Source organism: Vulpes lagopus, chromosome 2, assembly GCF_018345385.1.
Source record: "Vulpes lagopus strain Blue_001 chromosome 2, ASM1834538v1, whole genome shotgun sequence".
Taxonomy (NCBI): Eukaryota; Metazoa; Chordata; class Mammalia; order Carnivora; family Canidae; genus Vulpes; species Vulpes lagopus.
The window spans coordinates 9,964,311-9,981,791 of NC_054825.1; the positions used below are offsets into that span (position 1 = coordinate 9,964,311).

The 17,481-nt window shown below is 46.5% G+C and overlaps 1 protein-coding gene across 14 annotated transcripts in view; it reads left to right on the top strand.

The window, feature by feature from the left end:
- FGFR2 (fibroblast growth factor receptor 2) overlaps positions 1-12,858 on the top strand; it is a 105,022-nt gene extending 92,164 nt beyond the window's left edge. For 13 of the 14 annotated variants that reach the window (XM_041743385.1, XM_041743386.1, XM_041743387.1 and 10 more), the window contains 5 exons: positions 3,692-3,814; positions 4,368-4,438; positions 6,084-6,221; positions 7,828-7,933; positions 11,195-12,858. In XM_041743385.1, the coding sequence (XP_041599319.1) occupies positions 3,692-3,814; positions 4,368-4,438; positions 6,084-6,221; positions 7,828-7,933; positions 11,195-11,359 (603 nt within the window). In that variant the 3' untranslated portion in view covers positions 11,360-12,858. Of the gene's footprint in view, positions 1-3,691; positions 3,815-4,367; positions 4,439-6,083; positions 6,222-7,827; positions 7,934-11,102 lie in introns of all 14 variants that reach the window. The other variant, XM_041743384.1, reaches the window with a different exon arrangement.
- The last annotated feature ends 4,623 nt before the right edge of the window (positions 12,859-17,481 follow it).

The following is a 17,481-nucleotide window of genomic DNA, read 5'->3' on the forward strand; positions in this document are numbered from 1 at the left end:
GGAGCTGTTCAGTATAGTGATGAGGGAGCCAAGAGTCAGATGAACTTTGTGAAAGGGGGCAGATGGAAACCTTTGAGGATGACAGACGGCCAGTGCCCTTATTAATGCTGTGATAATAGCCACTCTTGGCATTAGTCATCAGCACTGATTTTTGGGAGCTCAACATTGACGAGGCCTAGGACAAGCATTTTACGTACGGTATCCTCCTTAGCCTGAGAGCACCTCTGACGTAGGTGCGATTTTAGGCTAAGGATGCTGGGGACCTTTAGGAGGTGCCAGGAAACCTTTGAGCCCGGTGTGTCTGCGTCACTGTCCTCGTTTCCAAGATGGGCACTCCTGGGTCTCTAGAGAAAAGTACTGGCCCCAGACCAGGCCCTTTGGTTCTCCACTCACCCACACTGCTCTGCAGCCTCCCCCCTGTTCTCGGGTAATCCCTGCCTCACCCCAGATGGAGGGGGAACCGGGAAGATGCCCTGTGCCAGGGCTTTGTTCACTAACAGAGTGGGCTGCAAGGGACAGAGCCGTTTCGTTAGGGCTTGAAGGGTTCCAAAGCCCTTTGCAGAAGATCTCCTGCTAATTAAAGACCTGGCACGGGTTTGAAGCTGGTGGTAGATGAAGATCTTAAAAATGGTCCCCTGCCTCCAAAAATGGAGGGTTTATTCCTGACCGTGGGGGATGAGGAAGCAGGGCAAGGGCCAGATTCGGGCCTGCTCACACTCAGCCTCCCAGCCACTAGCGATGAGCTTGCTGGAGGCCTGCTTAAAAACTGTCGAGTGAGCTCTCTGGCTCATTATGATGGAATGCAATTATGAATCCGGCTCGGCAAACGTTTACTGGGTTGAGGTCCATGCTCGGTGCTGGGAATACAGGGATGAACGTGTAGGGCCGTGCAGCCCGGGTGGCTCAGCGGTTTAGCACCGCCTTCAGCCCAGGGCCTGATCCTGGAGACCCGGCGTCAGAGTCCCATGTCGGGCTCCCTGCATGGAGCCTGCGTCTCCCTCTGACTCTCTCTCTTTCTCTCTCTTTCTTTCCTGAATAAATAAATAAAGTCTTTAAAAAAACAAAACAAAACAAAACAAAAAACCCAAATGTATAGGGCCTGTCCTTGAGCTGCGTGTGTGTGTGTGTGTGTGTGTGTGTGTGTGTGTAGAACCAGGGGGATGGATCATTAAAGAAACACCGTGATATACACAGAATCCAACAAGGTAACGGGGTATTTGAACCTTCTATAAATCATGAAAGCTCTTCCTGGTTTTAGTTCAAAGCACACTAATTTTTCTTCTTCCCAGACCCCAAAACCAGTTAAAACTCATTCTAAGATGTTATGCGTAAGTGGGTGTTTTTTGTTTTTTCAAGCAGGCGCCAGCTTCCCCATCTGTAAAATGGGTGCAGTCGTACCCATCTCATGGGTTGCCATGGGACTTTAACTCGATCAGACATCACACTGTCTGGGCCGCAGGGGGGGTTAGTCGTCTTCCCTAAGTGACCCGTTACTCTCCACTCACTTAAGAAACGGATCCCAAACGGGCTGAGGGCCCTAGTTATGTAAATGGGCTGCTCTGCGCTGGAAAACAGCTCCAATTTCTGCAGATGATGGGAATTTGGCTTGATGTTAATTATTTTCTTTCTCTCGCGCGTTGGTTCCAAGTCTCTCACTGTTCAGCCCCGAGGGTGGGCGTTAGTGTCTGCAAGCGTCGTGGGATGTGGGAGGTTGGTGCTGGGGCCTGGCCCCCGCCAACAGGGGGATGGAGGTCGCTGTCGTGGTATCTCTGAGTCGAGCCCTCCTGTGCGGTGGGAGCCCAGCGTGTGGGAATCCAGATTCTTCTGACCACACAGCTTGCCAAACGCACAGAGCTCGTGTCGGCAGGGAGCACGCCGCCGGGAGAGTTTGGCCGAGGGCTTGGAAGTTCAATTTGAAGAGGCCTCCAAACCGGGAACATGGCCCCCGCCCCGGCCGGATCCCCAGGCGGCCTCTGGGAGCTCTCACGTTTCCTGCTTCCGTCCTGGCCAAGCACAGGCCTACTTACTTGCGGCGCTTTCCTGCTCCCCCTTCCCTGGTCTTCGCCCATCCAGGGGGCCACAGAAGCGTCTGAAAAGCAAGGAATCGTTGGGCACTGGGCAGGAGCAAATAATCCCTAATTTCTTCTTCAGGGAGAGTTGGGCTTGCTGCCTTTCCCTGGCCATTTCGTGGCGAGCCTGTCTACGACCAGCCCCGTTTGACCCTTGTCAAGTGGCCTGATAAGACCTCCTCCATCTGGTAGTTGACTGGGCCAGGAGCCTATGTCAAAGCATTTGGTAGGGATATTCGTTCACTCCCTTAGGCCTTGCCTTTTCCAGAAATAGGGGATGATGATGTGGGATTCTCGTTACCATGTGTCATGATGAAATCTTGTTATATTGAGGTGTAACACTGTGCAAACGTCTATCATTTGTAGAAAGGACAAAATGGGGAGTTCTAATGACTACGTCTTTCTTGAGACCAGGGTGAGTAACAGAACTATAAATTAGCTGTCCTGTAGTGAGCACGTCCGCATCACCCCCCCACACACACCCCTACCCCACCCACTCAGGTGTTTTGCGGACCTAGGTTGGGCCCTTTGTGTGGGCTGGTGTCCTCCAGGCCTGGGCGTGGGTAGACGGGCGTTGGTCATGATATGAGTCGGGGAAGGACATGGTCAGTTCTTTGAGAGACTCAACTTGTGGGAAGCATAGCAGGTACCGTAGGGCTGAGTTTGGAAGTGTGAAGACCAGTCAGGCAGGTGGTGAGGCTCTCCGTGGGGACGGGGGTGGGCAGTGGCGATGTCCTGGGCTCCGTGGTTAGCAGTGGGGACAGAGCTGGGTAGACAAATTGCAGAGGTATTTGGGAGCCAACATCAACAGAACTGGGGAGGAGTGTGCAGAGAACTCTGGTGACTACCTCTCGGGACTGAGAGAGACCAAGAGGGTAAGGATTAGGGGAGCAGAGACCTTGGATTTGAGGTGCCAAAGGGATGTCAATGTCGAAATGTCCCGTAGCCTGTGGAAGATGACAACGAGGTCCTGGGAGAGAAGTTAGGAAAGGGGTAAGGATTTGCAGATCTTTTGTGTGTATCTAAGAATGGAAGCTCTGGGGATATGTGGAAATACACACAATTAATGGGACATTTCTCCTATTTCGAGGGTCACGGGAGGAGAGGAGCTAGATGGAGAAGGTGAGCCAGGAGAAGGGATGAGGGGGACCGTTTTCTGAAAGGAGCACAGTGTCCAGAGCTGCAGAGGGAAACATTGAGGCATCAGAAGCGCTCCCTTAGGTCTGACATAAACTTTTGGAGGGGCAGGGATGGACTCAAAATATTTGCGGACTGACCAGGAGGGAAAGACAATGTGGTGTTGGAGTTTAACCAGCTCCGTTGAAAGTTTGGCTGTAAAGGGCAGGAGAGCAAGTGTTGAGAGAAAAGATTTTAGAATAATCTAGTACAGATCTCGTAGGAAGGACTCCGTATTGACAGTCGATGGTGCGTAAAAGAGAATTGGCTGCTTGCTGTAGCTTTGCTCTTTGAAATGATTGGGGCCTTGTTTTTTTAGTTACTTCTAATTAGAACAGAATACCAGTTTTTGATTAAGGTATATTTTCTTTCTCTATTCTTAGAAGTGAGTATGTTTTCCCCTTTACTCTTGAAACATTCTGAAATGTGTCCTTTCTTGATTTCAGTGTATTCATCGGGATTTAGCAGCCAGAAATGTTTTGGTAACAGAAAACAATGTGATGAAAATAGCAGACTTTGGACTGGCCAGAGATATCAACAATATAGACTATTACAAAAAGACCACAAATGTAAGTCCATGGCAGCAATGTGGTGGAAGGGAGGGGGTGGTGGTGGTGGCACGGAATGTTCCAGATGAAAGATAATACGCGCTCATTCCTCTGCCCTTTATCCCTGTTCTTTTGCCATACTCTCGACAAACTTCTCAATAAGCAAATTGAAGCTCTATTTAAGAGACTTTTAGTAAATGTGAAACAGTCTTCTGTATAGAATAATCAGCACCCTCTCTGGTCTTCATCGGGCTCTTTGCCAAGGACTTCTCTAGCCAGGACTAGAGCTTGGGAGTTTCTGGATTAATCTTTGCCTAGAAGGTGGTCAGGGTGTGTTTTATGTGCTTGAGAGGTTGATAAGAATGAGAATCCGAAGAAATGGCATCTTACTAACCTGCCCAAATCTGTGCATCTTGCACATTAGGTGTAGGCCCCCTTGGAGCTTATTTCTGCTCTGAGAACTGAGCAGTGAAAAATCATGAGTCAATCAGCTCTAAATAGGGCACAGCCTCTCAAGCCAGCTAAAGGAAACTGGTTTAATATAGTGGTTTTTACCTGTTTTCCACACTTGCAGGGGCGACTTCCGGTCAAGTGGATGGCTCCAGAAGCCCTTTTCGATCGAGTGTACACCCATCAGAGTGACGTGTAAGTAACTCCCTTTTCTCTCTGGCTTCTCCATTGGGTTGAGTTGCAAAAATATTGTATTCACCTTTCATCATTCTTTGAGGCCTGCCGTATTTCACACAATTCTAGAAGGTGCAGGAGCCGGCCCTAGAAAGGACGGATTTTATGGTAGGCTGGTAACCAGTGCTCTGTTACTAATCTGCCTGGCTTCAAAGTACATGGGAGGTGCAACTGCAGACCTCCTCCTGCCAGAGCGGAAGTACCGCCCCCCACCCTAAACCCCCCTACCCCAATTCACGGACATCTGACTACAAGGCCGCTATCTAATTTGCTAGGCTGTTGGCATGTTCTTTGCTCCCTGAAAGAAGGAATTTTGAAACTTCTCCTGCCCGAGGGTGGTTCGTCATACCTCATCATAGGTTTGCCCTTGTGGGGAGAAGCTGAGTGGGGCACAGTCTCTATTATGATACACTTAAAAATATTATCAGGGTTAGGCTCCAACTGATATTTTAGGATTTTAGGTTTAGAAATTAGGTTGCGACATGTTACCATTGTGGGAAACTGGGTGGAAGGTACAGAGCATCTCTCTGTAACTGTTTTTTTCCAAGTTCCTGTGAGTCTATAATTAGTCCAAAATAAATAATTTAAGAAAAAAATCAGTGGATCTATTTTTTATTTATGTGAACGGGAGGCTCTCTGGGGTGGGCACTGATTCCGTTGCTGTCACAGCTGGTCATGTTTAGAAGGAATGCATTAGGAGTGAGTCAGCTGCCCGCATTATGCTGCCACTTTTGCTCTACACAAAACTGGTTAGAGTTTCATGTCTCACCCTAAACCTGAATAGAGTCCGTGAGGCTGTTTTTCCAAAGCCACAGTGACATAGGTCCATGCAGGAGTCTTGGCTTGATTATATCAGGAGTTGTGAGTGTCCTGAACAAGGCTCAGACCCAACCGTGGGTCTCCACAGGGTCAGGTGCACATGGGACCCTGAGAGATGTTTTCAGTTTCTGCTGTAAGAAGCTTGTCTGGGGCACAGGATTCCTTAATCCTCATCCCAGCCTGATGCTCACTCCCATTGTGACCTTAGTAAGTCACAGACCTTCTGTGTCCTCAGACGTTCCACTGGCCTCACTGGGCAGCTGTTACCTTGCAGAATTGGCTTTCTGGGCTTAGTCTGTCAACCGCCCGTACTGGTGGGTCACAGCCTGGGGGGGTGGGGTCAGGCACCCAGGCTGGTGGAAGAGCTGGAACAGGAGGAGCATGAGGAGTTTTGCAGCTTAGGAGTGGAGATCCTCACATGGCTCACATCACACTGCCTTTAAGGCGGAGTAACCTCATTCAGTGTCTGAATAAAAAAAGCAACCACCCCAAACCTACACCCCCCAAAAAAGAGGGATGGCTTCCATCCCTACTCTGTTGTCTGGTGATGGGAAATTCTGTGGGAACATGTCTCAGGTTGTCATCACTGAGGGGGGGGGGGGGGGGGGGGGGGCAGGGAAGATACTCCTTCGGGGCAGGGAGGGGCACGTGGGATGACCTGCAGGAGGCTTCAGGCCATTAGTCTTGGAACAGGAGAAGCGAGTGGGCGTTTGCTGTATTAACTGGGCACACTGAGGTTTTTGTGAATTGGGTGGTTCAGTAACCCTGTTTCCCCTCTTCCTTACAGTTGGTCCTTCGGGGTGTTAATGTGGGAGATCTTCACGCTGGGGGGCTCACCGTACCCAGGGATTCCGGTGGAGGAACTGTTTAAGCTGCTCAAGGAGGGGCACAGGATGGACAAGCCAGCAAACTGCACCAATGAACTGTAAGGCCCGTTGTCTCTCCTGGTTCAGTGCGGGCCCCCATGCCATTAACTCTTCCCCTGACTTTTTTTGGGTTTCCCAAGGCCCCAGGCTTTCTGTACAGGCCCCAGGAAGCATTTTTGCTAATAAGGTTTTTCTGGGCCCGACCCAGGACAGAGGTGGATGGCTACTCTGATGGCTATAACTGTCCGAGAGGGAGAGCATCGTGGTGAGGTGTACAGAGTGAGCTTTCACTCAGGGCATTGGGCTGCCAGGCCCCAGGGCTCCTGACTTGAGAGCCTGAGCCGGGCTGATCTTCCCAGGCCCCTGTGCTGTGCTATTATCTCTGCTCAGAGAGGCAGGGAGATAGATCTGGCCTTTTCTCCTACACAAGCTAGCAAGCCGTGGCCCTGCCCCCACCGAGCGTAGCATTAAAGAACCAGCACGGCCTTTCTTCACTGCTGGAGTCGACCCCCAGCACGGCCAGTGGGAATGGATGCTTTAGAACTTGTTCGTGACCATTGAAAATTACTCTTCGGGATTAACGTTTCCCACATCTCTTCAGAGCAAGCTAGTGTCTGGTTACCTATATTTTGCCCCTACACAGAGAATTAAAAATGTGTCCAGGTGCCATCCATAGAGTCCCAGATCGGACTGTAAAAACCATAAGCCAGTTTCTGGAAAAACCGAGCCCACACTTCAAGTGGAATTATGTTGTGTTGGTGACATACGTCTTGTGCAGTAGAACCAGTGCTTTGAAAAGGAGTCTCTCTTCCCAACCCCCCAGGATTAGCTAAGAGTGATTGTCCCGGAGACTGTGGTCTATTGTGTGTCGTTTCATGGGGATTTTCTATCCATAATCCCATGAGTGCTTTTCACTGTACAGTGGACATCTGATGAATGGCACATTTTATAGTATATTATATAAAGGTATTTATTGTGCTGCCTGTCATTCCTATTGCTTTTTCTAATATGGAGGGTCTGTCGAAACCCGTAATCAAGATAAGGCCTGGGACCCTAGGCCCGTCCAAGAGTTAATCAGGAAGTTAATGTTCAGCCCAGTGATGGCAGATTAATTCATAAAAACCTTACCTTAAAGTTGTGGTTTAAAAAAAAGAATTTTTTTTTTTTTTTTTTAAACTGAAGAACCTTTGCTGCAGTCTTTAAAATAAAACTCAAAGTGTCAGGGAGAAGAATGTGTCGTAGCTTCGATTGGGGGCAGGAGTGGGGGGTAAGGGAGGGTGTGCTGGGGACAGACTGGAGACCCAATAAGGCTTTTCCTGCAGCGTCTAAAAGTGCCATAAAGGTGTGAGACCCACTGTGCTGTGTCACTGTCACAGGAATGCAGAAGTCAACAGTGATGACATGTAGAAAAAATGGCTTTCCCAATGGCATAGATACTGTCCTCAAAGCTTTGGGATAAAGTGATGTTTTTGTAGCTGCAAGTGCCTTTCAGAGGAACCGAGCAGTGAATTTTGGGGGAAGGCAAATAACTGCCTTCTCATTTAGAAAGTTCTGATACATTTTCATCATTTAGGACCTATTCTTGTAGTGCCTCTTAGCACTGGCTTATAGCCGTGTGCACCTAGTGCTTAGAAAATTAATTCACCAGGAAATCCATTTCCTCAGGTATATGATGATGAGGGACTGTTGGCATGCTGTACCCTCACAGAGGCCGACGTTCAAGCAGTTGGTAGAGGACTTGGATCGGATTCTCACTCTCACAACCAATGAGGTAAGAACCCTCTTCCAGAAGCCTGTGGTCCTTTCTTGGGAGGCCAGTGCGGCTTTTTCAATGCAACCTCCCCTGTCGGAGTCTGTGGTATAGATGATCATTTTTCCACAGGGGTCACGCAGAGTTAAAATATGTGTTTCTCCTCAATCTTGATTTTTCTCAGAACTGCATTTTGAGAGTCTGACTCATGAAACCAGACAGAGGGCCCTACTTGAGGCTCTCTGTGGCCTTCGAGTGGTGGGCCTCGGCTGTGGTCTGTTGGAGAGTCGGGAGGGAAAGAAATGTCCAACAGCAGCATTTGGGTTTGCACGTGAGGAGCTTGGGCTCTTGTGCTGGTTGGATTCTGAGCTCTAGTGATTAGTGGAGGAGCTGTTGGTGTTCCATTACTGGGCTCCATTGGAAGCAGTGAAGTTCCGCCATGACCCTCCTGTCTGGTAATGGCATGTGGCGTGTGGTCTTCATCTATGTGTATATGAACGTATACACAACTTCCTATAATGAGGGACTTAGGTTTTTAGATTTATTTATTTATTTATTTTAAAGAGAAAGAGCAAGAGAATGAGAGTGAGGAGAGGCAGAGGGAGAGAGAGAGAGAGAGAGAACCTCAAGCAGACTTGGCCCTGATATGAGGCTGATCTCATGAACCCAATCCGAGAGAGCAGAGCCCATTATGAGGCTGGATCTCACGACCCTGAGATCATGATCTGAGACGAAATCAACTGACTGAGCCACCCAGGCTCCCCTGGACTTGTGATTTTTTTAGTATATGGGCTGCCGAAGTGAGCAATGGACTTGTGATTTTTTTAATGAAAACCTGGACTTTTTGTTAAAATATTTTTCTGTAAAAGATTTATAATCCATACCAAAGAAAGAAACACTCTGTCACCCACTGACCAAATTCAACCGTGGTAGTGCTTCAGCATGCCGATAGAGTGGTCTCTGTGGTTGTGGAGAGTGGATGATCTGAGCAGGAAAGATGATAAAACCCATCAAGTTCAAAAAAATCCCAAGAAAAAAAATTGTTAATGAAGGACTTTGAGATATTTAATGAGGGTGTAGAGAGCAGCCTTCCTTCCAACAGGGGGAAAAAAAATAGTCCCCCAAACCCACCGTTGTCTTAACCAACAAAAAGAGGTTAAGATTGTTTGAATAAAAATAATACATTTAACGTATTTTAAAATACATTTAATAGTTTTAGAAGGAGTTAAATAATCAAATGTTGTGATGGGAAGCCTTAAGCCAGCAACATTATCTTGTGCGTCTAACTGTAGCTGATAAAAGGAGAGATTGCATTTAAATGAATACAGCTGACCTTCAGAAGTTGAAAGGAAAGGAACAGTTCAAGGGGAAAAAAAGCAACTTTCTTCTCTTGCCAAAATTGTTGTTTCTCGTGTAAGTTCCTTTAACCCTAGACTTGGAATCCACTGATACCCCTATTCTTTGCCCTATCAGATCTGAACATTTAAGTGGCTGCATTTAGAAACTGGGAAAGCACTAATGTTCCATTTTAATGGTCCTATGTCCATGCTCAATGCTCTTTATTTATATGCTTGTATTTAAAGTGGGCCCATTCATACTGAAATTTTCATCGAGCATCCTAAAATAAAAAAGCAGAATGCCATATTGTCTAACGGATATAAAAATCGAAGTTTCTTTCCTTCTGAAAATCATTACCATATGCTTGAGAAAAATGGTTCCATTTAGGACAAAATTTCATTTTTATCATTGTAAGCAAAAAGTTCTCTTTTGATGTGGTGGGCGTGTTTGTTTCCAGGCGTGTGGTTAATGCTGATGTTGTTGGAACTGACACATCCCCCATTCTGGGATGGGGACTCTTTCTCTTGCCAACCCTGGTGATGAATTATAGTGCTTTATATTTAAAAAAAATTTTTTTTGCGGGGGGGTCTTTCAAAATGTATAGTCGCCAACATTCTGTGGGCTCTTTTCTGATAACACCGGGGCTGGTTGTGCTGTGGTCTGCACTTTTTGCCTCCCCTCTCAGCAAAACCACACGTCCTGGAATGTCACTGGCTTCAGGGTGTGTGAGCAGAACAAGCCCAGTGAGTGAGCTCGGGGGAGGCAGCCAGACCCAGAAGTTCCTCAGTTTAGAAATCTTTTCCATAGTTTCGGACCAAGGGTCTGTGAATCCCTTCAGTAAAAGGCCAGATAGGGAATATTTTTCTTTGTGAGCTAAATTATTCAGTTCTGCCGTCAAGGCAAGAAAGCGGTTATGGACAGTGCATACACGAGTAGTGCATCTGTGTTCAGGATAAAATTTGATGGATCCCAATATTTAAATTTTATGTGAATTTTATGTCATCTTATGTACTTTTAATGCCATGGGGTAGTATTCTTCTTTTGACTCCCCCCCCCCCCCCAACCCTTGAAAAATGTTTAAAGCCATTTTTAGCTCATGGGCAGTACCAGACCAGGCAGTGGACTCTCACCCCTAAGTGCCATAAGCTGGAAGATACGTTATTCCGGGTCACCCAGGGACTCTCTTCCCTAGCGACCCCAGCAGATGCTGGTAGGGAGCAGAAGAGCCCCTTTTGAATTTCAAACTCTTCTTTAACAGTCCATTATGGATTTAGTATACACGAGTATATCCGAACCTTTTCTGAACCTGTTTACATTTTCAACTCCGAGAGCTTCTGAGAGTAATGAATTACATCTGTGAAATTACCCGCTGAATGGAGACATATTCCCCTTAAATTATCCTAGAAACTGCAAGAGTAAAATGTAATTTGTAAAATAAATAATTCATGGTGTCAACTATTTAAAGGGGGTCCCAGGAATCCCTAACACATTACATTTTGCCGGAGCTCGGATTTGAACCCTGTGCGCGCTCTCTCTCTCTCTCTCTCTCTCTCTCTCTCTCTCTCTCTCGGAGGCATGTAGCAAGCTGCTTGTTTGGTCTGTGTCAGTGGACTTGACTGCTCAACCTTTTCATGTTCCCTCCTTGCCACTAGTTTATTCATGATGGATCGTAAGAGAAGAGTTAAGGGCGACAGTCTAGAGTAAACCAAGGCGGGGGGCTCCAGGAGGCCTGCGGGAGCTGGGTGGGCCGGGTCCCTGAATCTTCCAAGGGTGCCCCTGTCCCATCTCAGCTCTGATAGAGCATCTCGAGAGCCTGCATTTGAAATAAAAGTCTTCTCTTCCCTTCTTTCAGGAATACTTGGACCTCAGTCAACCTCTCGAACCGTATTCACCTTGTTATCCTGACCCGAGATGAAATAAAACGTCTCTCTTCCCTTCTTTCAGGAATACTTGGACCTCAGTCAGCCTCTCGAACAGTATTCACCTAGTTATCCTGACACAAGGAGTTCGTGTTCTTCAGGAGACGATTCTGTTTTCTCTCCAGACCCCATGCCTTACGAACCATGCCTTCCTCAGTATCCACATGTAAACGGCAGTGTTAAAACATGAATGAGCTTGTCCTTCTGTCCCCACATGGGACAGCACCAGGGACCTAGCCACACTGAGCAACGGGGCCAGGCCTTTAGGAGCCGGTTGGCTCCGCTTGTATATATGGATCAGAGGAGTAAATAATTGGAAAAGTAATCGGCACACGTGTAAAGAATTTATACGGTTGGAAACTTATAATCTTCACCAGGAGAAGAAGAATGTTTCTGGGGCAATGGACTGCCATGGGCCACCACGCGCCCATGACCCGCTGTGGGTACTGGCTGTGGACCAGCTGGACTCAAGGCAAACCTACTTTCTTGCCTTCCTTGTGAATTTTGTAATAATTGGAGAAAATATATGTCAGCACACACTTACAGAGCACAATTGCAGTATATAGGTGCTGGATGTATGTAAATATATTCAAATTATGTATAAATATATATTATATATTTACAAGGAATTATTTTTTGTATTGATTTTAAATGGATGTCCCAGTGCACCTAGAAAATCGGTCTCTCTTTTGTTTTTAATAGCTATTTGCTAAATGCTGTTCTTACACAGAATTTCTTAATTTTTCACCGAGCAGAGGTGGAAAAGTACTTTTGCTTTCAGGGAAAAAAAAAATGGTATAACGTTAATTTATTAATGAATTGGTAATATACAAAACAATTAATCATTTATAGTTTTTGTTTTGTTTTTATTTTGTAATTTAAGCGGCATTTCTATGCAGGCAGCACATCGGACTAGTTAATCTGTTGCTTGGACTTAACTAGTTATCAGATTCTTTGAAAAGAGAAATATTTACAGAATATGACTAATTTGGGGGAAAATGAAGTTTTGATTTATTTGTTTAAACTCTGCTGTCAGATGATTGTTCTTCTGCCACCCAAATGCCAGCAGTAAACAAACCCATCGATAGGAAAGTATTTTGTTTTGCTGTGCAGCTCTGTCATTGGGCCCATGGAGCGCGTAACTGGACTTCCCAAGACAAATGGTACCAGCGTTCTCTTAAAAAGATGCCTTAATCCATTCCTCGAGGGTGGACCTTAGTTGAGATGATAGCAGACTGTACCCCCCTCCGGCAGCTGGCCTTCTGCCCTGAGTTGCACGTTAATCAGATTAGCCTGTATTCTCTTCAGTGGATTTTGATAATGGCTTCCAGATTCATTGGCGTTAGGGAAGCCTTTTAGAATCTTCACGTGTCATCGTCGAAATTGAAACGCTGAGTTGTTCTGCTGATGGTTTTGGAGATACTTCCATCTTTTTAAGGGTTTGCTTCTGTCTAATTCTGGCAGGACCTCACCAAAAGATCGGGCCTCGTACCAACGTCAGACACGATGTTGCCGTGTTGTGCGTTCTGTATTTAAAGTATTGTGTTTTGCTTTGGAAACACCTACTCACTTTGCTGTAGCCATGCAACATGAACGCAGATTACACTGATTCTACTTGTTACGAAATTGGAGAAAGTATTTAATAAAACCTGTTAATTTTTATACTGACAATAAAAATGTTTCTACAGATATTAATGTTAACAAGACAAAATAAATGTCACGCAGCTTATTTTTTTAATACTCGTGTCTCACCAAATGGTTTCCTGTGCTTGGAGGTGTTGACTCAGTGCTGTTTGGTGTGATTGCATGAAAGGCAGAGCTGTGAAGGTCCCTCGTCTGCTACACACCGGTGACTTGCCACAGTGGATTGGCCTGGGACAGGTGAATCCAGTGGAAAATCAGGGGAGCTTGGTTGCTTAAGCTCTGGCTCTGTTGCTTCTTGGGGCCCCAAAGGTATCGTTGTATCTTTCTGGGCTTTAACTTCTAGAAAAGCAAACGAGAGATGGCATGGGCGAAGCTTTGCAAATGGGGGAAGTGTCCTGAGGATGGCAGGTGCTGGGTGAGAGAGGTTCAGATCTGGATACTGGGGAGGGACCTTGAAGCCTTTTAGGCTGGCTCCTCATATACAGAGAGTAGAATGTGCCTCAACATTTCAAAAAGATAGCTTGAACAAATTCTAAAATAATTTGACCTATTTCCATGCTACCAAGAATCTAAAGAGGGAAATGGTGTCTTGCCTGCTAACAATGAATTTATGACTCAAGGTCCCATTATACCTGCTTGCCGGTCTCCGTATCAGGAAGGGGAGACAGAAGTAGCTCAAATTCATCCAAATATCAGGTCTCAGAACTTGATGGTTAAAAAAGTGCCATGTTTAGGCTCTTTATGGTGTTTGAGGCTGTTATTAGTGGAGTGAGGGTCTCGCCAGCTATCTGGAGGGTGGCCTACTGTCCTGGTTCTGTGTTTGCCAATCTCTGGTGCTACCCACCATTTATTTATAGGCAGAGCAGAGTTATATAATCCCACCCAAGAGAGTGTGACTTTGGGAAATAATTGAAAGCAGCTTTTTGTTGTTGTTTTTAAAGATTTATTTATCTTTAAATAAGAGAGAGAGGCAGAGACACAGGCAGAGGGAGAAGCAGGCTCCATGCAGGGAGCCCGACGTGGGACTCGATCCCAGGTCTCCAGGATCAGGCCCTGGGCTGAAGGCAGTGCTAAAGCACTGAACCACCCAGGCTGCCCTGAAAGCAGCTTTGAATCACCTGTGTACAGGGTGATGCTTCTGCAGCCCACTGGGCATTTTCGCTGGTGGGACTGCCTTGGCCAGGGTGGAGGGAGGACTAGCTGGTGCTGCAGTTTGAAGCCAGGCTCCATGTCTGCGTGCTTCTCAAGATCAGTGGTGCACGTATTATGCCTTTGAGACCGAAGGGGCAGTTTATGGCTTTCTAGGAGACCATATAGGTTAGAATCCCATGCTGGCTCCTGGCCATTTGGATTTTTGAATTATTTTGAAAGATTGGATATCAGGGGGAAGAAGGCAGTATGGTCCATGAGAAGAACGAGAAATACTTCTTTTTTGAGCCCTGCCCCAACTTAAATAGATGGAAGCAGGGTGTGATAGGATCCTGGAGCTTATGTGTGTCATCCATCCCCCCACCCCCCACCATATGACCTAAGGAAAGCACTGGAGGTTGGTTGAACCACAGTGTGATTTGGCTTCATGAGGTGAGATCGATTCATTTACTTAGAACCAAAAGTCTCAGGCGTCTTGGTGACAAGTGGGTAGTGTCTGGCTCTGCTGTCTCCCAACTGGGAAGGGTGCATTCAAGAGGCCGTACCTCACAAAGTAGCTGGTGGTGGGCTGGGCTGGGCTGGAGAGGACAGAGGAGCAGGGTGGAAGAGTGGGGCCTTCCAGAGAGTTCTGTGGATTCCCTTGAGCTGGGTCCCCTTCTCCACTGCTCAGCCTCTCAATCCCTCTTTCCCTCAGGGAGCTTCCCACCATCAGATCTTGTGGAAAGGTCCTTGATCCCACACACAGGAAACTAAAACGTGCAGTTAGTCAAACATCTGGCAGATTGGAACGGCCGCGGATGGAGGACCCAACCAACCAGCCGGAAACAAGTTGGTCTGCTAGCTCGTACCGCACAGCCGAGGTTCCAGAAGGCGGGAGGGAGTCCAGAGGTCTCTGCTGTTACTACAGATCAGGAACTTGTGGTTCCTGAGGGTCACCTGGCTGGGAATGGTCTAAGTAAGGCTGCAGCCTCATGGAGCCGATGGGGGACTCGGACAGCATTGGATTGGTTTACTTAAAGCTGGGTGACGTTGGGCAAGTCCGGGATTCTATCTGGGCTGTGATTTCTTCGACTGTAAAACGAGTGATCACCAACCTTGTGGTCTGAACGAGGAGCTACCTCTAGGAGCTTAGCTCAGCTCTGGGATGCCGTAGCGTTCTAAGAATTTGTTTTTGTACATTTGTATTTCTGTGGGTTTTTTTTTTTTTTTAGTATATGCGCAACCATCACCACCACCTAATTCCAGAATATTTTCATTACTCCAAAAAGAAGCCCTGTACCAATTAGCAGTCACTTCCTATTTTCCTTTTCCCCTGGAGCCCTGACAATCATCAATCTACTTCCTATCCATAGATTTGACTCTTCTAGCCATTTTATAGACATGGAATGGTACCAGAGATGGTCTTTTGTGTTTGGCCATTCTTCCACTTAGCGTAATGTTTTCAAGATTCGCCCATTTTATAGCATGTATCAGTACTTCATTCTCTCTTTTTTAAGATTGTATTCATTGAGAAAAAAGAAAAAAAAAAAAGATTGTATTCATTGGTTGGAGAAAGCGCACCAGTGGGGGGGAAGGGCAGACTCCATTCCTTTTTTTATTGCCAGATTATATTCTATTGTGTGGAAATACACACATTTTGTTTTTCTGTTCCTTGGTTGATGGACATTTGGGTCCCCACTTTGTGGCTGTTAGGAATAGTGCTGCTATGCACACTCAGGTACACGTTTTTCCTTTCTCTTGGGTGTACACCTGGCAGTGGAATTGCTGGGTCATAGGGTAACTCTGTGTTTAACCTTTTGAAGAACTGCCAGGCTGTTTCCAAAGTGGTTACACTGTTGTACATTCCCCACTAGCAATGTCTGAGGGTTCCAATTTCTACGCGTCCTTGCCAACATTTGTTACTGGCCATATTTTTTATTATAGCCATCCTAGTGGGTGTAAAGTGTCTTCCTAAGGATTTAAGAGCTGAAGAGATGTCACGCAGATCATGAATCAAAGATACATAATACCTTACCGGGTTTTCTAGAGCAAAATGCTTTACTGCAAATGATTGGCCGGCTTTTGCACTCATAAGATGGCCAAGATGCTGAGGGGGCTTCAGTGGAGTGGAGGGAGGCTGAGAAATGGATCGTTCTCGTTCTCCTCTTGGCTGGGACAGGAAGGAAGCACTGCCACGTGATACGAAGGCGTAGACATGCTTTCTGGCTGGAATCCTTGACTCTCTGTCCCGTGTCCCCAGTTTTATGAAGTCTGCTGAGCTTGAGCAATCCACTGGGACTGATTAATGCACCATTACTTATGTATGCGCATCGGAGCCCTCCTTATCCAGCCTGCGTTTTGATGTTATTTATTTTTTGATGTTTTTAAAGATGAAAGCAAAGTTTATCTTCTCTCACATTTCATCCCCAGGAAGCCTTGAAGTGACTTGGCGGGGCACGGGCTGCAGAAGGCGTCTAGGGCTTAAGTGACATTCTGGAAAGGGGCCTTTCTTGTGTCCTTTCTTCCTGAGGGTCCTGGGGGTTTTGATGGGCTGCCCAAAATTGCCTCTAAGTCCCGGCTCCGAGGTCACACGAGGTGCTGTAGGAAGAAGACAGTGGCTGTGAGAATGATCAGTGTTGACCACCTTGCCATTATCTGGGGACGTTTGAAATAACAAGCTGTGGGGTTCTTCTGATTTGCAAAGCTGAATCCAGGAGTTTGTTACCAGCTGAGAGACAGGATGGGGGGCTTAAGCTAGCAGGCAGGTGAGTGAGCTTTCCTCCTCTGGCTCAGAACACTGCCTCCTCTGGGCCGTGTCTTTTTAGTTGCTTTCTGTCTCCTAACTCCCTCTTCTAGGGCGCCTAACCAAACCTTGCCTGAATCCCTTTCAAGTCAAAGTCCGCAGCATGACGTGTTTGGAACGGGGCAGAGAACGCTGAGGGATTTATAAATTCAGAATAGAGGAGGAAATGTATTCCTGTTGTGTAAATGGATGACAAATACCTCTTTCTCAAATGATTGTTGAATTAAATGAGATTTTACCTGGGAAGCCCTGAACCCAGTGCCTGCTATAGCCCTCAAATACTGGCAGCTGTTTATTTATTTATTTTTTTTAAGATGTACTTCTTTGTTAGAGATGGAGGCCAAGGGAGAGAGAATCTCAAGCAGACTCCCTGCTGAGCATGGAGCCCAACCTGGGGCTTGATCCCACAACCCTAATATCATGACCTGAGCTGAAACCAAGGGTTGGATGCTTAACCGACTGAGCCACCTAGGTGCCCCTTAGCAGCTGTTTATATGTATCATTTTTTTAATGGACACAGATGTAAACGAACACAGATGTCGATCAACAGACAGAAAAGTAAACCTGTGTGTATAGGTTTATAGTTAGCACTGAAGAAACTGATCGATGAAATTGCTGGACAATTGTGGATTTTATGAGGGCAATGTCTCTTCCCACTTTGGTAAACAAACACCATGTAAGTTTTAAGTCACTGAAAATGGTCAAAAATTTTTAAAATGGAATTATACTTAAAACAT